Source organism: Nycticebus coucang, chromosome 12 (assembly GCF_027406575.1).
Source record: "Nycticebus coucang isolate mNycCou1 chromosome 12, mNycCou1.pri, whole genome shotgun sequence".
NCBI lineage: Eukaryota > Metazoa > Chordata > Mammalia > Primates > Lorisidae > Nycticebus > Nycticebus coucang.
The window spans coordinates 57897553-57922373 of NC_069791.1; the positions used below are offsets into that span (position 1 = coordinate 57897553).

Here is a 24821-nt window from a genome sequence, read left to right on the forward strand (position 1 = left end):
GGCAGACCATACATGCTTATTCACTATGGCAGGGGGCGTCTAAGGGAAGAACACTGGCCTGAGCACAGAGACCAGGCTTTAGTTGTCTCTCTGGCCCCAAGAAACCATGTAAACTTGAAAAAGTCACCTTGTCACTCTGATCCTGGGTTTTCTCATCTATGAAGTCAGGGGTTTGGGTTAGAAGCAGGATGACAAATGGAGCTGATTAGTGCCCTGTTTGGAAGGATTATAATGTGGGCAGGAATCTGTGATCAGTTAATGTCTGCCTTGGGCATAGGAACAGTGCCATGTTTTTGTAAAGTCTACGAGTCATCTCTTGAGTCCTTTCTGTCCCAGTGCTCCATGAGTTGATGACAATGCAAAAAGAATGTGGAACTAGGGCTGGAGGTAGAGACACCAGGAGAGACTGCCTCCAAGAAAACTCCAGATGAGGGCATGTGAAGCCTTGTCCCCTGGCTGCTTCTCTAGTTCCCTCCCCATGGAACCTTCAGCATGTTAAGGTCCATTAGGTTCCTCTAATGGAACCTCAGAATCCAACATAGTGCATTCAGTTGTCACTTCCAATGTGGTGTGTTCCATCATGCTCTCTGAATCAGATCCCAGTGTGCATTCCATTATAGCCACTCACCCAATGTGCAAATATATTATTCACTATCATCTGCAGAGGGAAATATCCCCATAGTGGAGTTCCTTTGCAATGCAAATAATCAGATGGTGGACTCCAAAATGATCCCCCTCCTTTATAAATAAGGTGTTATATTCCAACAGGGAGTTGGTGCCTAGCATGGCATGTTCCAGTGGTACTATCCTGAGCCCACCAGGAAAAGCTGTTCCAGCTCTGGAAAGTGTCTGGCCTCCAGTTGAGGGTGCCAATGGTTCACCCAGAGGTTCTCAGAAGGATTGTGGTAGGAGACAAAGGCAGAGGCTGTGCATGGTGTGGAAGGTGGCCCTGATTTGGGTTCCTGCATCAGGAGCCACTTGGTCTCTGGCCATATCCTACAAATGGGTCTCCTTCTCCACAGCTATCAGTCCCTTCTTTTTGGGGGAGAGCCTGGAGTCCTGGCTAGTGCCACCGTCTAGGTAGAGATATAGCTTGGGCTGTGGCAGGCTGGAGTCAGGGGTGATGAGCTGTCGCAGGCGCTGTGGAGAGAAGATATGGTGAGTAATTCTTATGTGAGCATCCCAGGACCCAGCACATGGCTAGGCCCATAGGGCAGCTCATACAATCTGAGAAAATGAACACTAATTTGAGATGAGAGAAGAGGTAAGAACATGGTAGTTAAGAGTGTGAACTGCCTGGATTCATTTCTGGCTCTGCTACAAACTACCTGTGCAGTCTTAAAGGCCCCTCATTTAACCTCTCTGTTAATTTAATCCCTTCAATGTCCTTATCTGTAAAATGAGGATAATAAAATACACCTAATAGAACAGGGCCTGGCACAGGGTAAGTGATCAATAAATGTCTATTCTTGTTACTGTCATTACTATTTAGAACTATTAGTATATGCTCAATTAGTATAATTTTTCTTATTAGTAGTACTATTGTTATTGGCACCATCTCCTCCCACCTTCTTCTTGTATCATGACAGCCTTCTTGTCACCATGAGGTAATCAATATGATGATGAAAAGACAATATGCTCAGGATGGAAGTGCAGAAATACAAGAATCTGGTCTCAAAAGGCCTCTTTAAGCCACCAGATCAAATGCCAGCAGCCCCTTGAATATATTTTTTAAAAAACCTATTTGCTAAAGCTGTTGTAGGTTGTGTTTTCTATTACTTATAGGAAAGATAGATTTCTACCTTTGTGAGTCACTGGCTATAGCTCCTTCCAGAAAGTCATGTACCAAATTATAAACAGGGAGCAATTGATATGTGTTCCCAGGCAGGGTTAAGATAAGAAAAGAGGCCAGGAGTCTGTATGTAGAGTGAACCATGGTAGCTGCCTATATTTTCCAAGAGCAAGGAATCTATGATCTGGGTACCTCCATGTTCTCATTTGTGACTTAGTTTTCCCCTTAATCCTTTGGCAGTTTGCCCTTGGTTAGCCTGCCCAGATGAAGGATTCTAAGACTTTTAAGAATGTTTCTGAAAAGCCACTAGTCTGGTCTTCAAAGGCCCTCTCTTTAAGATTCCATAAGCCCCAAGAGCTGCCCACACTTAAAGTATATGTTTGCTCCCCAGGCCCCCACAGTGTGTTCTGCCCTAAGTCCAGCCTTTCCCAGGTCCCTTAATGGGTCACTTTCACCAGCCACCTACCTTCTTGAAGGAACCCTGGGTCCTCAGGAGGGTGATGATGATGAAGAGTGGGACGCAGACCATGGAGGAGAGAGCCAGGAACCAGCCGAGAGAGTACCCCCAGGGAGGGTACACATAGATGTTGTTGTATTTGAGAGGGGTGTATTTGCTCAAGGAGAAGAGGAAGGTGGCCTGGGAAGAGGAGGGGCCAGCTGCAGATGAGACAGAGGGCCACCACAACTCTCTCCCCAGCCACTTACAGCCAAGGGCAGAGAACTAGTCAGCTACACAGCAGAGCCCCTATGAGATGGGAGAGTAAAAGCCACTGCACGTCACAGGCCAAGCCTCACACACTTCACAGACTAAGACGAGAGATGTCAAGGAAGGAGGGCTGGAGGAGCCCAAAGGACAGACAGAGAGCATGACTGGACAGGCAGAGGGCAAGAGGCACTGGAAGAAAGGGATGGAGCCAGAAGTGGAAGAAGATTTCACTAATGGGTAGCTGAGATGGCCCCAGAAGAGAAGGGCGGGGAACTGACACACGAGAGTGAGTGGACAGGGCTCCCTAGGGAGACCGGGCAGGCAGGGACAGAGCCTCAGAAATCAGACATCTTTTTCCTTATCTCCAGAGTCTTCCAGGGACAGGAGGAAGAGGGAGCAGCAGAGTGGCCACATACCAGGCAAAGTCCAGGGGTCAGGAAGAGCCAGGAGATCTTCACCATGGGCCATGGCCGGTAGCCAATCATGTCCTCAATGTTGTCATAGAAACGGTTCGCCCCTGACCAGGCACAGTGGTAGACAGTATGAGAATCAAGGGTGGGAACAGCTTAGTGGGTATTTGGCTCTGTGCTCCTCTCCCACCCCCACCCTAGGGAAAAAGTGGAGCAGGCACGTGAATGAGGTACACCTTGGCACCCCAGTTTCAGAGCAGGGAGTGAGGAGAGGGCAGGTGTTGCCCCCAACAAGCTGCCGGTGCAATATCTGTCACCCTGCTTGATGATGAAGAGCCCTGCTGTCCTGAGCACAACGCGGTGGTGTGAGACTCCAATGGAGCTCAGTGGCTGTACAATACTTGTGTACCTTGCAGAGAGATGAACTGGCTGCAAACTCAAACAACAGAACAGCAAGGGCCTTGCTGTGCAAGCCTATTGCAAGAAACTTGCACAGGGCTGGAAAGCTCCTGGGACCAGAACCAGTGGTCTAGACTCTAGACCCCAGAGGAACCGCTTCTGAGTTCCCAAAAAACCATGGTAAGAAAATTGATTTGTGGCTAGAGAAAACACTGACTGGTTTTGTGTCATTTAATGTCCTTATGTTTCCACATTTGGCTGTAGTTCTAGGCAGGACCAGCTTCTAAGACATAAGCACGACTAACTGGTAAAGATACCTGGAGGGCCCCTCTAACCACCCCAAATACCTTCCCACTGATCGCTGAGGCAATCCCCCCACTAAAGAGTCATCCCTTTGGCTTCTAACAGCCAAAGTTCAAAGCCACACTGCTGTGTGGAGACAATAACAGTACGGCTCCTCAGCTGTTTACTCCTCATTCTGGTTGAGTTCATCAGATCCTCTCTGAGAACGAGTTTTGAAAAGGAGTAGGGAAAATCAGGTGCTTGAGATGAAGAGTAAGAAACATCTCCAAGTGGGAGGGCTTAGGGTAGTGAACCTGACAACCTTCCTACTGGAGGCTTTTCCTGAGGCCCTGCTACATGGCACCCTCCTGTCCTATATGCTTGGAGCCTTGTTGACACTGGCACTGTTCCCCAGCCTGGTGCAGTGGAGACTGGGGGGCCTGGGGAAAGCACGACGGCTCCTCCACTACAGCTGTGTGAGCTTAGGCAAGAGACCTGACCTCTCTGAGCCCTACTTTCCTCGCTCCCCCCACCCCGCCCTCAAGAAGGGCTGCTGCGCAGACTGTGAGAGAGTGTGAGAATGACCAGGACTGTGCCTGGCACACAGTAGTATAATTACACTCTGAGGCATTGGGATGACATGGCCATTCCGGCCTTTTGCACCTCTGGGAAGTTAGCTCAGTGCTGAGGGCCCAGGCCTGGCAGAAGCCAAGATAAAGCAGAATTCACCTCATGTAAGAAAGAAATGCAGACGGGAAAGTCTACCTTGAAAACACAGGAGTAAACTTCCTGTCCGTGGAAGTACTCAGGCAAATGGTGGGTGACAACCCAGTGGTTGGAAAGAGAGTGTGGGAATTGGTGTAGAGTCATGCTAAGTGGCCTTGGAGGTCATTCTGACGAGCATTCCCACTGGCAAAGGGCCTCTGGCCCCCTCTGTGCAGAGAAAACTGTGCCTTCTTATTGATCTGACTCACTATTCCAGGAACACAGTCTTGCCATTATCCCAGCTCTACCTGCCTCATGAGGAACTCCAGGCTCCCCAGCCATGGGTAAACTTCCCAGCAAATGAAGCAGACAGCAAAGACATAGGAAGCCAGAGGACTACAACTTGCACCTCAGCCTGGGGCAAGCCTGCCCTTAACTGGGCCAGAGGCTCTTCCTCCACCCCCAGCCCACTCACCATACACCCAGCTGATGCAGATCACTTCAAACACCGAGAGGAAAAGCAGGCACATGCCACTGGACGCGTAGTAGTCAAACAGCTGGAAGATATACATCCCGCCCTGCAGGAGGGCATGGAGCTGAGGCCCTGGTCAATGAGGACAGGGCATGCCCTGCCCCTCAGTGAGACACAAAACACCTATCTGGGGCACCACCCCGCACAGCCCATGGGCAATCGTTCCTTGCATCCACAAGGAATTTGCCCTGCCAATCCTGGCCTTTAGGCCCCTGAGTCAACATTAGGGCAATAATCTCTGACATCTGCAAGGACACAGTGGGAGGGCTCTGGTAGATACATCATTTTGTTTGATGAGCATCCCTTCTTCCTGAAATTGACACCACCTCACTCTATGTGCCTTTCAAGTTGGGGTGTCCCTCTTTCTCTGTTCCCAGGCATGAGTAGGAGTTGTGGCCTGGACACTGGCTGTGCTCTCAGGAAAAGGGCCCTCTCATGGGCCCTACAACCTCACTATGCTGGAGGCAAGGAAAGTGTCCGCATCCCCTGTTAGCAGATAAGGAAAGTGTCGCACTGAGAAGGGTCAGCAGTGTCTCCCCATGGCTCCCTTGTCCTGGAACCCGGCCTGCAGTCTGGTCACCGCAGCTCACCTCAGTAACCAGGAGGAGCCCCATCAGGTAGCAGGTGACTGCAATGACAAGGATGAGGAGCTCGCGCCGTCCACTCTTCCGCAGCTGCTGGGGGAACAAGTCCATGGAGGCCGTCACCAGGCACTCCACACAGACAAACTGTGGACAGGAGAAGAGTCACAGGAGAGGGTGTGGGGCAGGCTGACAGCACCTACCCTGCCCTCCTCCCTCCCTGCTCATCCACACTGGGGCACAGGTGTACAGGAGTCCCAGGCAGCCACACCCTTGGCCACAACTCCACAACAGGGAGTTCAAGCAGTGAGGGCCAGAACTGGGGAGATGTTCTGTCCCCAAGGCCAGAGTCTGGGGCCAGGGGCTAGAAGAGGGTTAGGGGAATGTTTGAGAGAAGCTACAAGCCTAGGGAAACAGAGCAGGTGGCCTCTTCATAGATGAGGGTCCCAAGGCCTGAGTCACCCCAGCAATCCCAAGAAAAAGCCCTGGACACATAGGCAGCCTCAGACTGATGGGCAGGGAAAGGGAGTGGGAGGGAGGTAATGACAGGAAAGGCAGCAGCTGGCAAGAAGGCCACCAGGCAAGGCAGGACAGAGCAGGCTGGGGTGACATACCTGGCTATCTAGCCCTAGGAATATCAGCATGATGAAGAAAAGGCATGACCACAGCGGGGACAGAGGCATCATGGTAACAGCCTTGGGGAATGCGATGAAGGCCAGACCAGGACCTGCCAAGCACACAGCACAACCAGGTGGGTTCTGGAGCTCTTGCTGTGCTCAGGAAAAGGCCTCACTCCACGCCTCTAAGCACTATGTGTGTGTATGCATGCACACACATACTTCAAGAGGGCAAGGCGATTCCACCCATTATCCTACTCATCCCAGTTTCTGGGGAGCACACCATCCACCTATCCATCTATTCATCCACCATCAACCCTCCTACCCACCCACCCATCCATTCACTCACCCATCCACCATCTATCTACTCATCCATCCACCCATCCATCCACCTCCCATCTACCCACCCGTCCCTTCATCCACACATCCATCCATGTAGCTGTTTATCCATTCACCCACTCACTCCCTCTCCCTCTTCCTTCACATAGTTATGGAAGCCCTGCTCTATGCCAAGCTCTGCCCCAGATGCTAAACTGAAGTCATATTATCCATAAATAAATCATATTACTCAGCTTCTAAGACTTTCTGTGTTCTGATTCTCCTTCCCCTTGGGTCCCAGACAGCAAGGTGGCACCTACCTGACTCAGCCACATCAGAAATGGGCAGCCCCTGCTCATGGGACATGAAGCCCAGGATGGAGAACACAACAAAGCCAGCCATAAAGCTGGTGGCACAGTTCAGGAAGCAGAGGGCGATGCAGTCCCTGGGGGTGGGGAGGAGGCAGATAAAACCAGGAAGAGACAAATCGACCAGAGGAAGAGTGATCAGAAGACAGTAAGAGGGAAAAGAGGCAGTGGGGGAAAGGTAAAGAGAGACAGAAGGTGGCGATGGAAGGAAAAGGGAGACAAAGACAAAGCAAGTACCAAAGGTGGGGAGAGTGCAATGAGAGAGAAAAGGGGGAGAAAGAAATTCAATCTGGTAAATAAACCACATGTCAGTTTGACACATAACTTGTAAGCCTTGTTAACGAAAAGGAAGGTCTGGCCCCTCCGTGGCCACCCCACCCTGGCTCGCCAGTCCTCACCTGTAGCAGTTGTTGTGGTACTTGTTATAGCTTCCCAGGGCTGTCAGGCACCCCTGGCAGATGGCGAAGGAGAAGAAGATCTGGGTGCCTGCATCCATCCACACCTATGTGAGACCCCCAAGAAAGTGGTAGAGGAAGGGCAGGAGGGAGCCCCCAGGGCCTGGAGCCAGGGTGACCAGAGACCCAGACCCATCACCTACAGCACCGGCCTGGCGCCCTCAGTGCTCCCTGAGTGCTTCGCTCCTGCATCCCAACTCTCCATTCACGCGTCCTCCCTTCTCTCCATAGTGACCTTCTCACAGGCAGGGCCCATTTCCAGTTTGATTCTGCAGGCACTTAGTAAGCACCAAATACATGTTTGTTACTTGGATTTCCCAGACAGAGTCTGTAAACTGTGGCTGCGCCCTGTGGTGTTCAAAGCTGCAGGGCACAGCTAAGAGTCACTAGTCTATAGCTATACCTAGAGCTATGTATCTATCTAGGGAGACAGACAGTGCCTCAGGCAGGTGAGTCCTGGGACAAAGAGGCCACTTCATTTATATTTATATAAGAGGCCACTTCATTTCTGTTTATAAAGAAAAAACTACCAAGTGCTTTTTTTTTTTTGGAAGAGGCAAAAAAAAGGTGCTCAGATTAGTTTTAGAGGAGCAGATATGAGCACGAATGCCTAATAAATATGTGGGGAAATGTCCAATCTCAGCCATAGTAAAAATAAATCAAAAAATTAAAGCAGCAAAATGATATCATTTGGGTCTACCAAAACATCAAAGATTAAAATAAATTAATCTCACCAGGGTCCTACAGAAAGAGGGGAAAGAAGCAGTTTGTCCTCAAACATTGGGAGAGAAAGTCTACTTCTCTCTTATGCCAGTATATTTAAAACCACACATCATCTAAATATCCAAGAACAGGGGGTGAGCTCTGGCAGGTGCACGCTGCCCTGTCTCACTCAGTGCCCTATCCCTGGCACTAAAACAGTACCTGACACTAACTGGGTTCTCAACACATTTCTATTAGATAGATGAATGAATAAATGAATGAATGAATGAATGATGGATGGATGGATAGAGGAAATATTATGCAAGTGTTAAAAACAGCACTTACAAATGAGTAACATGGAAAAAATTTACTATATAATTTAACTTGGAAAGGATGTATGTCTCTCTAAATAAAATTATCTCAACTATGTTAACACACATACACCCCCCACACACACACATACACATATACACCAGCTAGGGAAAAAAAGTTGGAAGGAAATATACCAAAACACTAACAGAGATTATATCTGAGTTGTAGGGTTTTCATTCCTTTTTCATACTTTTCTTCCATGTTATCTAATTTTTCTCCAGGGGGCATCCATTGCTTTTAAACCAGGGGAAAAGCAATAAAAGACTTTCAAAAGTACAGGCCTGGCTTGGGGTGGGAAACATCTGGAGAAAAGTCCCTAGCACAGCACCGTACCTGGGGGTCCTTGAGACGAAACAAATCTGGCTTCAAGTAATAGATGATACCCTCATATGCTCCAGGAAGGGTGACACCTCGGATCAGTAGGATGACCAGCATCAGGTAGGGAAATGTGGCTGTGAAATAAACCACCTGGGGGGGAGGCAACCCAAAGTCAGTCCACAGCAGGAGGAACAGGAAGCCTTGAGAGGTCTTCCTAAACCCTCCATCCCTACTGCCCCAGCAGAAGAAGCAGCGAGTCTCCAAGGAGGTCCTTCTGACCCCCTAGCCCCCAGCAGGAAGAGCAGAGAGCCTCCAGGGGTCCTTCTAACACCCCCATGCCCACCTCCTAGCAGGAGGAACAAAGAATCTGGACGGGGTGTCGTCCTTCACCCTCACCCCCAGCACCGGTCTCACTCAGGGTGTGTGACACACATCTCAGAGACAGCTGAGAGGGGCTGAGCACAGGAAACATTCCACACCTTCCTTCACGCATTCCAGCAGGCCCAGGCTCCCCAGTGTGAGATACACATCAGCAGGACCAGGGGAAGGAAGCGGAGGAGGAAGGACAGAAAGGGCACAGGTTTCCAGCCCATAACCTTTCAAAGTCTATTTTTTCCTTTCATTTTTAGTAAACAATCGCACATATTTTTGGGATACAGAGTGATATTTCAATACATGTACATAATGTATAGAAATCCAGAATCTGTCTTCCTTAATCCCTTATCCTGGTCACCATTCTTCCCATGCCCCCTGGTGATCAGGGAGAAGGTGATCAGATTTGTACACTGATCTGGAGGGAAATTTAGACTGTACTTTTCCAGGCTTATGGTTGGGGGAGCAGCAGTTGCCAGAGCTCTGCCTCTGACCTGAGGTGGCAGCACCATCTGTGCTATACTTACCCCTACCACCACGTTTGTTATTACTTCACTGTTCTTACTCCAGCAATTCAGGGAAGGGGGAGGCTGCCACGGGAACTCACTAAGCACACGGCCAATCAGAGAAGTCAATACCCTGTCCATTCCTGGCTTTTAAAGAGCACAAAGCACTAGTATCTGATTCTCTGGGTTGGAAACAATGCTCAAAGCTGCATCCTCTATGAAACAAGCCCACTGCTTTCCTGTCTTGGCTTGCACACCTTCAAGGATTAGAAACTCACCACCCCAAGGACAGTTCCATTTGCTAGTTCACACTAAAAACAGTCTTCATATGTTGTTAAATACAAGAAGCAAGCCACAAACGTGCATGATCCTAATTACATACATGTAGTATACACACAAAATGGATACAAATACACATACATATCAAAAGAAACTTACAGGCAAGATAGCAAAGGTTAATGGGGATTAGCAGCAGTTCCAACCCACCATTGTGCTCATGGCTTGGACATTGATTAGCTCCAACAGTGGGACTTTTATGTTTCTTATTTTGCTCTGAATATGACTTATGTAAAAAGGTCTTTTAAATTTGTATTGAAAAAAGAAAGACTTTCCTTGTACTAAGCTAAACTCTGCCATCCTCTGATTTCCATGTTCTCACCGTGCACCTCCCCTAAACTACTAAGAAAGAGTAGTTTCTTAGTAGTAGAAAGAAATGAGTTCTCCAGAGAGTTCCCCTCCCATGTCCTGTGAACTCTGGGGGCCACAGAGAGCCTAGCAGGAACAGGACACCTCACCTTGCCTGTGGACTTGATCCCCTTCCAGATGCAGAAGTAGCAGATGACCCAGGCAAGTAGGAGGCACAGTGCCAACTCCCAGCGCAGGGCCCCCAGGTCATGAATGCCAGAGGTGATGCCCAGAACCCGTCTCCTGATGGAGTAGGAAAAATAAATAACCAGGTGAAAACTCAAGGGACCATTTGCCTCTGCCATCAAATCTCCTGATTCTCAGTGCTGACCTCAGAGATCTCATATCCCAGGGATTTCCCTTCACTCTACTGACCTCATGCCATGCCATGCTCCCACCTGTGGTCCATATACCCCTGGCTGCTAGAAGACCAAATTATCATAATCCCACATAGTAGTTATCTTTGTTTTTCTAATTCATTCAGATTTTGCTGTTGTACAGAGATGGAGAAAGAAGGGGTGGTGGTGAGGACGTTTGAATGTGTGCATGGAGAGTAGACCTTATAAATGCAGGTTGATGAACAAGTATATGAGTATCAAATGGATGGGCTGAGTGTGAGTGTCTAAAGCTGTATGTTGGGGTGATGGAAATGTATGTGTGTAGACACACTGAGAAGGTAGGTGAATGTGCATAGTCAGTGTGTGAGTATACGTAGACTTGTGTAAGAGTACAGGTGGGCACATGCTATGCTATGGGTGAGTGTGAAGGTGTAAGTAAGCATATGGGAGGGTGAATGAGGGAATAGAGGATTTGCCCATTACTGTGGTATAAATATTCCCACCTTGACCGACTTTAGGACACCAACATGACATCACTGTACATAGAGGTGGGAATAGACATGCACAGTCAGCTCTTCCAAGGCTGTGAAGACTATCTCCAGTACCTCCATGTGAGTGGAGGTGGGTGGGATGAGAAGTTGTAGGTAGATATGTGTGAGAATGCAGGCCGACCAGGATGGATAGATGTGAGTCTAGGTGGACACGAGTGGGTAGATGTGTGAGTGTTCTCTCATCCTTCAGTGACAATGTGTGGTTGGGGTGGGGGTAGGAGGTGGGTAAGAGCTGGAAAGTGTGCAGAGAGTCTTAAACTTGTACCAAAGGCATCCAAATTTGCACCCTGAACATTCAAACTTGCATAGCCCAGACATCCAAATTTCGTCTGCTTGGGACCCCTGGCACATGGCAACCAGGCCCAGTACCTACTCCCAGAATTCCATGACAGGCGAGGTAAAGTTCTCAGATGGGGTCACCATGCTGGCTCCTGAGCGGTTCAGAAAGTCCATGCAATGCTCTGTTGGGGACAAGGGAGCATGCCTATCAGTTAGTGACAAGATGGCAAGTAGATGCCCTCATAGCCCAGTCTCTGGCCTTGCAACCTACAGTGCCCACCATTCACAGTCCCAAGAGCTTCCTTTGGAGCCCCCATTCCCAGAGTGTCAAGAGTTGGCTACTCAGCCTCTGCTACCCTCAGGACTTGTACTCACTCCTCATCCGGCCACCCTGCCAACCTATGACACAATACAAACTTCAGGGCCACTTGGCTCCATACAGAAGCCAAGTGCTCACACTTCACACAATCAGTGCTCTCCTAATCTGCCCACTCTGATGTCCCTGTGTCCATTCTATAAACAAAGGCAATGAGTCCACGTGCCTACTCTGCCCCTCCTTGGAATGCTATTCACCTGCTGGGCTCTTTCTCATCCTTCAGGCCTCAGAGGACATTTCTCCTTCCCATTGTTATTTGATTACTGGAGTGTTGCTTTCACCATCATAATCTGTAATGGTTTTGTCAATTTATCTATTTCTATTGCAGACTATAAACTCAGGGGAAGACTGGGACTATGGTGCTCTTGCACAGCCTTGGATCAATCTCCAGCACTTGGCACAGTGTTTAGCACAGAGTAGGTCCCCACAAAATATTTGTTAAATGAATGAATGAGTGAATGACGATAACCCCTTGCAATTGTATAACACAGTCCCATGGGGTTCTCATAACCACACTGGGTCTCCTGGAGGCTGGTCTAAGGTCCACAGAAGGGTTACCAGAAGAACAGGCACCAGAGACCACATGGCTTGGCTTCAAAGCAAGTTCTACCATAAATTCCAACATTATTTGGCCATCACCAGCCACCAAGACCGCAGGACCTGAAATAATGGATACCTGTGTTCCAGGAATTGGTGCAGGTCGTCCAGGGCAGCTCAGAAGTGAAGGAGCTGAACAGGTAGAAAAGGGCCCAGGCGAGGATGATGATATAGTAGATGTTCAAATAGGACTCAATAACCACAGATGCCAGGCCGATGCCTGCAGGGTGGGGAGCAAAAACAGGTCACCCAGAAACCGCCAGTCATGGCTAGAAGGATATTGATGCCACACAAACAGAACCACTGGGGTTTGATTTAATGGTAATCAGTATGAGAAGACATTCACAGCATTTTTTTTTTTTTGAGACAGAGTCTCATTATGTCGCCCTCAGTAGAGTGCTGTGCTGTCACAGCTCACAGTAATCTCAAATTCTTGGGCTCAAGCAATTCTTTTGCCTCAGCCTCCCAAGTAGCTGGGACTACAGGCACTCACCACCATGCCTGGCTAATTTTTGTTGCAGTTGTCATTATTGGTTAGCTGGCCCAGGCCCAGTTCAAACCCACCACCTTCGGTGTACGTCGTGGCTGGAGCCTTAACCACTGTGCTATGGGCGCTGAGCCCACAGCACATTTTTCTAAGAAAAGCAGGTTTATAGAACACTATGGTATGCATTCTCCCATTTTTATAACATATATTTGAATTTGTTTTGTAAGAAAAATTCTAGAAACATCTTAACTCAAGAGTTAACAAGGAAAAATAAAGAAGTAGGAAAATTTAGTAAGAATCAGTCTCAGGATAAGAGTAAAAACAAGAAACCAGAGTGGAAGAGAGAAGTAGTCCCTGCGTCAGCAACTCTAGAGTCTGCGTTGGCGTCAAATGCCATCTCAGAAGGGGCAAGGAGCAAGCCTGGAAGAGGCGGGAACCGGGTGCCCCTGTTTGAACGCTTAGATTAGAACCGTGGGTGAGAGGGGAGGGTGGTGGAGGGGTGGGAAGGGCAGGGATGGGGAGGAGCGCTTACACACGCAGCTCCCCACCGGTCTACAAAGGCAGCGCGCGACCAGGGGGCATCCAGTCCTGCGGGCGTGAAAGCCACTGGGGAGGGGCCTGGGGGCGGGGCTCCCCGCGAGAGCCCGCCCTGCCTCTCCCTGCCGCTCCCTACCGCTCCCTACCCCCCATCCCTCCCTGCTCCAGTCTATGGCTTGCTCTGAGTTTCTGGAAAGCAGTCGATGAAGGACTATGGACCTTTCTAGAATAACAGGCTGGTTGAAAAAAATCAAAATCAATGCAGATGAATAAAACCACCCGTTTGCCTGGTGAGCGTACCCTGCAAAGGGTGGGTCCCCTGCACGGCGGTCAGCCTGGGGTCCGCAACGATTTGGGAGCACTGCGGGAGGCGCAGGGGGTCTCCAGGGAGCCGGCAGGCGGCTGGCAGGATATTTGGAGCTCGCCACTGGCCCCCACACAAACACACAGACAAGCGGCCCCTGTGCCGTCTGCGCTGCAGCAGAACGCGCTGTTCTCCGGACCTCGGCCTGACCACACAGGGCGGGGGTCGCCACAGGACAACAGGGGCCTGAGGCGCCAGGCCTGGGCCAGCGAGCCAGGAGACGGCGGGGCCGCGGGCGGGGGGCCTCCCGCTGTCAGTGCAAATACGTGGTTGAGGATTTAGAAGCTGTGATTTGCAGAGAGGGTTGGGCTGAGGGGCAGTGACGTGGGCAGAGAGCCTCAGCGAGCTGCCGGGACTGACCCAACATAGGTGCTCAGAACTCGAGTGAGCCTCTCCTGAGACTGTAGACCTTGGGCCTCTTTTTAGCTTGGAAAAGAAGGAAGGAGCAGCAGTCTCCCCACTCCTCCCCTCCAGTGGCCTGGCTGTACACCCTGTCCATGCCACCCGGTAAAACAGTCTGTGTGCTTGAGAGGAGCCAGCTGGTGCTGTGCTGCCCAGGAGCTTGCTAGGGCCTAGGGAGAGGACCCAGCTGGGTGGGACATTTGCACCACTGTGGGGTCCAGAGCAGAACACCGTGAAGCAGTGTGTTTAGACTGAGGCCATAGCACTCCTGGAGCACCCGGAACCTGTGAGTAGAGACAAGGGTGGGTCCAGCCTCATTCTGCCCCAGCCCCTCACTGGGTCCCCCACCTCAGTGGCGAGGTCCCCACCCAGCTCAGGAGCTAGTGTTTCCACACCAGGCCCACCTCTGTCCAGATGAGATGGGATCCCAGGTAGCCTAGTCCCTGGGACTCCCTCAGGGACTGGCATGAGAGGAAGAGTCCTCTCTCCATTTCAAATAGGCAGGGAATCTTCCATAGATAAGGAGACCCTTGGGTTTCCCACTGGCCCCCAAGACCCAGCCCAACCAACTAAACAGGGGGTGGGGGAAGGGTGAGCACCCCAAGCTGCTCATGTTAAAACAGATCCATAGAGAGAAGCAGCAACTATCTCTAATATAGTCAAGAGGGAAAGAGCACAGCTTTCAGCTCAGCTAACCCAGGGTTCAGATCTTTAATAAATGACCTCATTTTCCTCATCTTAAATAAGATTAATAGAGTTATTGGGAGAGTAGATGAAAAATGCACATAGATTGCATACATGCCCTGGCACATAGTAGGCCTCCACAAGTGTTCGCTATCACCACCATCATCATTACTATGATTATATACTTGGAAGGCCCACCTAGGATCATGCCATATGTGCAAAAACACTTTTTCCATGAAGCTAATGAAGATTAAGCTTTAGTGTTTGCCACTTTCAGGGACCCCTTCCAAGTCTTTACATCTAATTTTTTATTGTTTTTCTTGAAGACTGCCCTGAGTTTTATAAACTGTGGGCTACAGGAAGCCTGAGTATGCACTTAGCACAGGCTGGAGTAGTGAATGAATGAGGCAGTGGATGGGAAAGGCAGGGAAGGACATTGGAAAGATGCAGCCAAGACGGTCCCATGGATAGGAGGGAGGAGAACACTCACCCTGGAAGAGGGGGCAGATCTTCCTCCAGGCGGTGATGCTCCCTTGGCTGGTGTACTGACCCAGTGCCACCTCCAAGAAGAATACCGGGATGCCGCAGGCAAAGAAGAAGATCAAGTAGGGGATGAAGAAGGCTCCTGTGGAGGAGACAAAGGCAGGGGCTGAGCCACACCCCCAACTCTTCCTCAGCCTCACTCTTTTCAGCCCTGTCCCCCAGACTTACCCTTCTGCACCCTCATTCTTAATCTCCCTCCTTACACCTCCAAGAACCCAGTTGCCTTCCTGCTATCTGTGCCCTGTCTGGGGTATTAAGTAGATACAAGTGGAAATTCACTGATCCGAATCCTACCCAGGATGGGACAGTATTTTAAAGGTAGATAAATGAAAATTTAGGCGGAAATTCTCATTTATGCACCATTTATTTTCTTAGTGTGCTTTATAAATCAAGTCGAGTGTTATTTGTGGAACAAAAACATGTGTTTTGTATAATTGGATGTGCTTATTAAATTATCAAGTTTGGCACATTTTACAGAAAAACAAAAACACCTTGGAAACATTATTTTCCCACTAATGATTTTTAGAGGGTTTTTCCCTCCATCAGGCTCTGATCTGTACTGGGCTTCCAGCAGAGAAGGTCATAATGTGATTAGATGCTGACCCACAGGCACCAAAGGGAACCCAGGCCTGAAAGACATCCAGCACATTCTACAAGACAGGAATCTAAAGACAACCCTAAGCTCAGGGGTTCAGTAAGAGCCCCTAAGGCAAAATCCTGCCCCCAGAAGTTCATCTCTGGGTGAGTCATTGTTTACTGCAGTTATAACACTGACCACTTATTTGGTGCCTTGGGTCAGGCACTCTTCTAAATCCCTCACCAACACCAAAATTCTTGCAAAACGTTACCTCCGATGGGGGTAACTGTTCTTATCCCCATTTTATAGATGAGAAAACTGAAGACAGTTTGACGATGCAAAAACTGAAACACAAATGATGAAACTGAGGCACAAACCCAAGTGATCTGGTCTCCATCACCTTAATTACTGTGCTCTTAATTACTTACTTTATAATGCCTCTGAAGTAATCCATATCATTTGTAGAAAAAAATAGAAAGTACAAAGAGAAAGGATTGTATCTCTTTCCAGAATTTTTGTTTTTTTGAGACAGAGTCTTACCATGTCACCCTTGGTCAAGTGCTGTGGCATCACAGGTCACAGCAACCTCAAATTCTTGGGCTTAAGTGATTCTCTTGCCTCAGCCTCCCAAGTAGCTGCCTGCCTCAGTGCCTGGCTATTTTTGTTGTTGTAGTTGTCAGTGTTTAGCTGGTTTGAACCCGCCAGCCCCAGTGTACGTGGCTGCCGATGTAACCACCGAGCTATGAGCGCCGAGCCTCCTTCCAGAATTCTTATAAGCACACACGTATATATTTCTTTTTAGCAAAAGTGAGAATTCACTATGTAATATTTTATAACCATTTAAAAAATATGTATCATGAACTTCTTCATATCAATAAATATGTATCTATCATTTTAATCATTGCGTAGCGTTACTCTGTATGTAGCTATACTAGTGTATGTCATCATTACCTTATAATTATATTTTTCAATTGTTTCTTTAGAAACACTGGCACGGTGAAGACCATTACCCACATCCTTATACATTTATCTAATTTGCTCCTTAGTATGAATTTTCAATAGAGGAAAAGTACATAAAGGTATGCACCTTTTTTTGCTTTGTGTATGTGGTAAAGTATACATAACCTAAACCATTTTAACTATTTTTAAGTATATAGTTCAGTGGCATTGAGTATATTCACAATGTTGTGCAAACATCACTACGGTCTATCTCTAGAACTCTTTTTTTATCATCCCAGACTGAAACAATGTGCACATTAACCACAAACTCCCATTCCCTTCTCTCCCCAGCCTCTGGTAATCATGCTTCTATTTTGCACACTATTTAATTGTTGCACAGTTTTAAATTGCACACGAACTTTATGGCAACCCTGTACTTTCTTTCTCTATGAAGTTGCCTGTTCTAGGTACCTCATGTAAGTGGAATTACACAGCACTTATCTTTTTCTGTCTAGTTTGTTTTACTTAGCATATCTTCAGCATTCATCCACATCATAGCATAGAATTGCTCTCCTTTTTAAGGCTGAATATTTCCTTGCACATAAACACCACATTCTGTTTATCCATTCATCTATTGATGGACATTTGGGTTGTTTCTACCTTTTGAGAATGCATATTTTTTAAAGGTTTTCGACATGCATTTCCAAACTGCCATCCAATAATCTGTTCCCCCAGTAGCAATACAGGCAATCCCCAAGTCTGATGTAGGTATAACTCACTGTTATGAATGGAGGCTATTATAACAGGTGCACAAATTACAAAGATCTGACTGCCACAGAGCTTGCACTTACAAATGAAGGCTATTACAGGTAATAGGTGAATGTACCTGTTCCAACTTACATACAAATTTAATTTAAGAACAAACCTACAGAACTTATCTCATTCATAACCCAGGACTGCCTATATGAGAGAACAAAAGAGAAGAGTTTCTGTCTTCTGGCCCTCGGGAAATCACAACAAACCAATGCCTCTTCCCTGAGTCCTAAAGTCCTTCTGAACTCTGTGTTTTCCTTTCCAACCTAACACTACAGCATCAGTAAACACAGTGCTGGCAACACCACTGACTCAGGTTTGAATTGCTTGGATAGTTCTAGGGGCGAAGCTGAGAGGCAATGTTCAGGAAAAGGGCACCATGGCCAGAGGGCTCCCCATGCTAGCTGTGCAGAAACCCTTCCCTCTGATGAAGGGGGCTTCAATTCTCTAACTGCAATGTGGACTTCTGCCCCAGAGAAGATAGGGTGACCTCTGGAAGCCTAGAGCTGGGCCTCCCTCCAGCTGGGTCTACCCTAAAAGGGCAGGGGAGGAGGTTGGCTCTGGATCAAATACAGGGCATCCTTCATCCTGGAGTCCCAACACACTGACGCTGCAAACATCCTCCCCTTAAAGTTTTCAGAACCTGGCTTGGGGAGGTTGCCCTGGTTTTCATCATCTTGGTGTCTGCCCAGGCTGTGAACACAGCAGCCTGAAGATCTCTTGTGGGGGTCTTTGAAGGGTACCTTGAAGCTGGTGAATTGTTTAAGATCTCCCTCCCAAGCTCTAAGTTCAGTATCCCTGTCACATGCTCTTTCCTGAACTCTGACAGTCTGGACGATCAGAATTTCATAAAGCTCTCTTTTGGGTGAGTGATGATCTAAGTTTAGCGGCTCCCTTATTAGACCAATAATCTTATTACTCTTTTATGTCTCTTTTGAAATCTTTTCCTTTACAGTACTGTGTTTACTAATTAACAATCAATTTTCCTGCATACAGTAATAAAAATCATGTATAACTGCCAATCAAGGCTTATGGTCAATTATGGTACAATTCAGCCTAAAGCAAAAAATGCCGTATGGGTTAGTCTGTGTTGTCATGTTATCACATAAATTCATTGTTAAGTTGGTGGAAAGAAGGAAACTGATTACTACCATCCTATACCCCCCAAAGACCAGTGAACCCATAATGGGCCTCCAGACCTCTTTTGTTCCCCTTATGTTAAAAGTAAAGGAAAGAAGATCCGGCCACGTATTGTTCCCAGGAGTTAGTTTGGGATAGAGCTAATGTGAGGGCGCCAGGGACAGGGACAGAGATGTGATACTACCTGATAGATGACCCAGCTTAGCCCACACCATCCCACAACCTCATAGGTACTTCTCTCTTTCTCCAGCTACCCCCACAGCCAGGACAGAGGCCACAGCCACAGCCATAGCCATTGGCAGGAGAAAAGACCCGGCAGCCCCCTCTCTGGGACAGGGCAAGCAAGATGTGGTGATGGTTGTGGGGTGAGTAGCAGCCTGGGTTGCAGAGCCCTCCTGCTTCTGACTGCTCTGTGGTCTTAGGCAAGCCTTCCTCTATGAAATGAGGGCTCAGCCTAGGTCATCTTCCACTCTAGCTCTAACATCCTCTATGGCCATGAAATGGTGGCCTGACATGAAGAAATAAATCACCACTCTGTCACTATGTCCCTCTTTCCCTGACCTCTGGCCCTGTGTCAGTCTCCCCCACCCCACCCCGGTCTGGGGCACCATAGCCCAGACCCACCCAAGAAATCCTGTTATCATTTCTTGGGAGCCATGTGTTCAAGCACCTTGTGATTAACAAGTTTTAAAACACAGCAAGATACATAGTAGACGCTCAGTAAATATTTGTCAAACTAAGTGTAAATAGTGTTTTGAAGAATTTTCTAAACAATAGCTATCTCTAAATGTGCTTCTTTTTACTTTCCTGGAATGTTTCTGATATTTACACACATAGAGTAAACATAATACCATATCTACAATAAGAATAAAGGCAAAAGTGACCATCACAAAGGAGCACATACTGAACATTCTATTTATATGAAACATCTCATATGGGAAGATTCATAGGCACAGGCAGCAGATCAGTGGTTACCGAGGGCAGGCGGAGAGAGGGGACAGAGAGTGACTGCCAGTGGGTACAGGGTTTCTTCTGGGGATGATGAAAGTGTTCTAAAATTGATTGTGATGGTTACACAACTCTGAATATACTAAAAACCACTGAAGTGTACACTGAAAAGAAGGAATCTGGCCCCTCTCCACCATGACCCTACCAATTTTTACTAACAGAGCTAAAAAATAATAAAATTATATTTCTTTAATTTGAAAAAACAAATCGTAGACAAGTTATTTCTCTGATCAAAATTCTTCAATGGCTTCTATCTCACTCAGCACAGAGCCTATGAGAGCTGACCCTCATTACCTCTCTGATCTCACCTTGTCATTCTCTCCTCCCCCCCTCTGTCCTGCCCCACTGTTCAGCCTCCCCACTGTGCCTCAAATGGGCCAGCTGTGCCCCCAGGATCTTTGCATTTGCTGCTCTTGGTGGGAATGTTCTCACCCCATCTCCATCCACAAGACTTTCTCCTTCTCGTCTGAGTCTGTGCTCAATGCCTCCCTACTCCTTGCCCCAGAGTCCCCATCCCCCTTCCCACCACTGCACTCATCACCGTTGGATGTACCTGTGTTCTACTATTCGTCTGCAATCTGCCACCCCTCCTCAGAAGGCAGCACACAGATGTAACTAGGGCAGTGCCTGGCACATGCGCCTGCAACTGTGTTAGTTGAATTAATTAATTAATTCTACCAACAACTAAAATTCATATAGAGTAATGAAGGAATTTATTAATAACTCAGATCCCTCGGTCCTGTCCATCTCCTTTCTTTTTATTGTGGCACTTTGAGGTGTCTGAGGCAAGGATGGGGCTGGGATTCAAGCTCAAGTCCTCCAACTCCACAAAGACCTACTTCCACTTTACCATACTGGCCAGGAAGGGCACTGCCCAGCTATCAGCTGCCAGGGCACGTCTCCCCACCCGCCTACCTCAAAGTGAACTCACCACCTCCATTTTTGTAGCAGAGATAGGGAAACCTCCAGACATTGCCCAGCCCAATGATCTCCCCGGCCACTGACAGCACAAACTCCATCTTGTTGGTCCATTGGCCCCGCTCCTTCACCTGGTCCTCGCCTTCCTGGTCCGACTTCTCTCCCTCCTCCGGGACCCAGGAGACCACAGAAGGCCCATGGCCGTGGGCTGCCGCTTTTTCATCCATAGCCATGCAGTGAGTGGGCAGGGTGGAGAGAGAGGCACCAGCTGGGGGATGAGAAGGAGCAAGCTGTAAAGGCCCAGGTCACGCCCTGCCATCCCTACTTGACCCATTCTAATCTCGGCTGTCAGAATATTGCTTTGCTTCTGAAACTCTTCGTGGCATTTACACCTGAAGTTACACTTTGCTCTTATGTCTATGAGAGCAAGTAGGGAGCAAATATTAGTTTGATGACTTTGCAGATGAGAAAATATAGGGTTTGACAGACTAAGTGACTTGCCCAAGATCATCCAGGAGTAGAACTCGGGTGAGAAGTCAGGCTTGGGACTTTCATTTCAAGTCTATTTTAATCTTTGCAGCCAATCACCATCCCAGCTGGCCCATCTGCCCAGGTCCTTAGTCTCCAGAGTGACAGCAACCCAGCCTTTGTCCAGGCCAGAAGAGATCAAAGGGTGCTGGGGTGGCAGGGTTCAAAGGGCAGGTGTGGCCAAGGTGACTGTTCATCCCTGTGCCAAGGTGATTGACCAGCTTGGAGTAAACAGGAGAGCCAGACAGCTCAGGGCCTCCAATTGGAAGAAAAGGAGCTGGTGAGGCCTCTGACTAAGGCCAAATGGCAAATAGGACTGGCACCAGGGCAAGTGGAGGCCTTTGAAGGAAACGTGGTCCTTTTCTCTCAGTTGCATCTCTGCCCTGAGAAAAATTGGGTATCCTAATACCAGAAGGTATTCCCAAAGCAATCCCCACATGAGTGGTAATCATGTCCAGATGACCCCCAAAGTGACAAACGATTGGGCCCCTCGAAGGAAGCCCAGGTGGCTGCCCATCACAGCAGACCACCGCCCTCCCCTTCTCCCTACCTTCCTAAAGAGCCCAGAGCTCCCTGGACTTCCAAAAATAAGATGTGAGCTATTCTCAGTTTTACCTCTGTCACTCTTGTCTGTTGATCACCAGGAGATAAACCGAGTCAGTGCCAGGTTGTATCTAGAACCCATGTTTGCCTTCTCCTCCCTCCCACACCCTGAGGCCACCTCAGCCTTTATTTCTGTGAATTGCTGGGAGGAGGTGCCCCAGAGGGAAGCACCAGTCTGCTGCCCCTCACCTCTGAGGGGCATCAAGGCAATCTAGTGACCAGGTCTACCAAGCACTCTGTGGTCCTTGGAGGCTCTAGGGAAACACAAGGGATTCTTTTCATTAAGGAAGAATCTGTGTTTATTTGTTGGTCCTTTTAACCCAGGCAACAGCCCAAGCCCAAGTCAGTTAGAAAGGCGTGGGCAGGAGCTATTTGAGGTTATGGAAATTTTTGAAGGTGACTTGGAGGGTGCAGGTTGTCCCAGGAATAGGAAAGCATGTCAGGGTGAAGTGTGGTATTGGGACCTACCCAGAGCCCTCCATTGCAAGCTCAGTCTGGGAGGGGAGACAAGGAGAGGGATTAAAAGGGAGGGAAGAAGGGAAGAATAGAGAGCTTCCAGGCTTAGAGTGTGCAGCCAGATTCTTGGGGGGTTTGAGAACCAGAGCCTAAGGTTGAAAGATCAGGGGAGGGGCACAGAGGAAAATCTGGTGATACCTGAACCCACACATGGATGTTGCTACAGAGTCAGGACTAAGGTACCCTGAGAAATAGCCCTCAAATCATTATCAAACAAAGGCACAAATGAATGAATTTGAAAACATCTACGATAAAAGTAGCAGGCAGGTAATCCAAGTTCTAGTCTAGACCTAGCTGCTCCTGCTAATAATAAAAGGTTAAGGTTTAAGTACGCACAGTACTGAAAACATACAAATCTTAATGTACATTATTAAATTTCATCCTCATAAGCAATCCTTGAAGCAGGCATTACTATTAGCACCATTATATGTCTGAGAAAGCGACCTTCTGAGAGATTAAGGAATAGCACCCACACCTAGCAGGTGCTCTTTTGAATGCTTGAATAGACTTACTGATATAATAAATGGTAGAGGCTGATCACACAGTGAGTGCTGCACCTCAGGTGGTTACACTTCCTCTCTGAGCTGTAAGTCTCCTGGAAGAGAGAATAACCTCTACTCAATAGGGGCATTTGTTGGGATTGGTGGGGCTGATAAAAATGAAACTCATTAAAGAGAAGGAGAATTCATTGCCTTTGCTTGCCAAGCCATAGAGTAGTTTAGTTCAGGAAAAGGCCCAAGCACCAGGGACCCAAGGGAGTGGTCAGGGGACAGGCTTGACTGTCCCCAAGCCAGAGGTGGTCTCCAGAGTTGGAGGAGGGGCGACGTGGTGGGAAAAGGAGTAAACAGAAGAATGACTGAAGGAGAACGGGGAGGGGAGGGGAGGGCAGGGACCTAAATCACAGAACGTAGTTTGTGCCCCAATTTGGGTCATATCAGGGATAGGGGTCGAGACAAAAGAGAACAGAAACTGATGAACTGACACTGATGCATTGTTGTTGTTTTTTAATAAAAAGCTTAACTTACAGGTAAGAATGAAAATGAATGAATGAAAATCCAGAATGGCAGAATGAAAGTGAGAGCAAGTGAGAAGGAAAACTGGCCCAGAGCCATGGCAAGTCAGGGGGAAACAGGCTTAAACTGCAGCAAGAGGGATTTAAGTTAGACTCAGGAAGAAATGTCCTGGGGGATGTTAGACATCAAAACAAGCTATACTCAGCTGTCCTTTCTGTTCTGTCCTCTTAAAAGCCAAAAGGACAGAACACTCCACCCCCACTGCACCTCTAGCCCACCTGCTTTGCTAAGCTGGGGCAGGGGATAGACCTCACCATACCTCAGTGCCCCCCAGAAGCAAAGACACTAATACCAACACTGGGCCCAGTGCTGCCCATGGAGGAAATCTTCAAGGCCTGGCCAGAGTCTAGCAGAGGAGCAGACAAGTCCAGAAACCCTGCTTGCCAAGAGACCATGGTCCCCAATCAACATAGGAAGGGTCTAGCCGCTGGACGCCCCAGCCCACACCCACATACCAGCACTCGTTCCTGAACACACACTGGTGCCATTCCCCGTCACGTCCCTTTGCACACACATACCTGTGTGCACGGCACCAAAACCTGGCTCCATCTGTAGTCCTTCACACCCCGTGGGCTTCCTGGCTCGCCTGGTGGCCACCTGTGCCTCCCCTCAGCTCCCTCCTTGGGCACAAGCACCCCATGCCTTCCCACCAGCCAGGCAGCTCCCTCCTTCTGGGGGACACCTGGCTCCCGGCTGGCTGTGCAGGGCGCCAGGTGGAGGGCAGGAGCCCCTCACTATGACCATTAATTGCAGACCCCAGGCCTTCAGGAATAACCTAAGGTTTCTCCCCTGTACTCCTCCTTCCCATCTCACTGGGCACTGTCTGCTTCCCCTTGCCCACTGCCCATGGCCAGGCCCCCTCTGTGGACTTTCCTCTGACACAGGCTCAGCTCTGAGCAGCTCCCACGCTGGATGGGAGAGGGAGCTCTGGCAGCACCCTTCCTCCAAGATTCCTGACATTAGCCTTTCTTCTGGCCAACTTATTGCACACCCGGCTCCCAGCACAGATTTACTGCGTTTTGCAAGTCTTGCCCCCCAGGCCTCACGCTCCAGCCCCTCTCACAGCCAGCACCCACTCCCTGCTCACCTTTGTCTCCAACTCCTGGCCCTGCTGTCAGCTCAGCCCCCAGCATGCGTCTTCAGGGGAGTCTCAGGGAAGCCACTTAGGAGAATGACACCAGAGATGGGCCCTGAAAGAGAAACTGTCCTCTGCCTTCCCTCCCTTCCCTGCTCCTCCCAGTGCAGGATCCCATTGGAGTCATCCAGGGACTCCCAGGCAGAGAGTGACCCTGTGTGTGTGTGTGAATGTGCTGGGAAGTGAGGGACAGAGAAACACCACAAGCAACAGGAGGGACTGATGCCAAAAGTTTGTGAACTGGGATTACAACACCCAACCTCAGGACATCACGTATCCTGTCCCCAGCCCCCA

The 24821-nt window shown here is 48.7% G+C and overlaps 1 protein-coding gene across 2 annotated transcripts; it reads right to left on the reverse strand.

The window, feature by feature from the left end:
• Positions 1–24801, reverse strand: SLC6A12 (solute carrier family 6 member 12). 2 transcript variants are annotated; one of them, XM_053556323.1, is made up of 16 exons: positions 24480–24801; positions 22832–22914; positions 20686–20940; positions 15225–15359; positions 12340–12480; positions 11382–11469; positions 10230–10362; positions 8573–8707; positions 7109–7212; positions 6663–6787; positions 6022–6134; positions 5417–5554; positions 4770–4872; positions 2915–3015; positions 2259–2429; positions 1–1140 (listed from the first exon to the last, which is right to left on the reverse strand). In XM_053556323.1, the coding sequence occupies exons 3-16, from the start codon at positions 20903–20905 to the stop codon at positions 997–999; spliced, it is 1851 nt and encodes a 616-aa protein (XP_053412298.1). In that variant the 5' UTR covers positions 20906–20940; positions 22832–22914; positions 24480–24801; the 3' UTR covers positions 1–996. The 2 variants fall into 2 exon arrangements, with proteins under 2 accessions (XP_053412298.1, XP_053412297.1); XM_053556322.1 differs by lacking the exon at positions 22832–22914.
• Between the last annotated feature and the right edge of the window lie 20 nt (positions 24802–24821).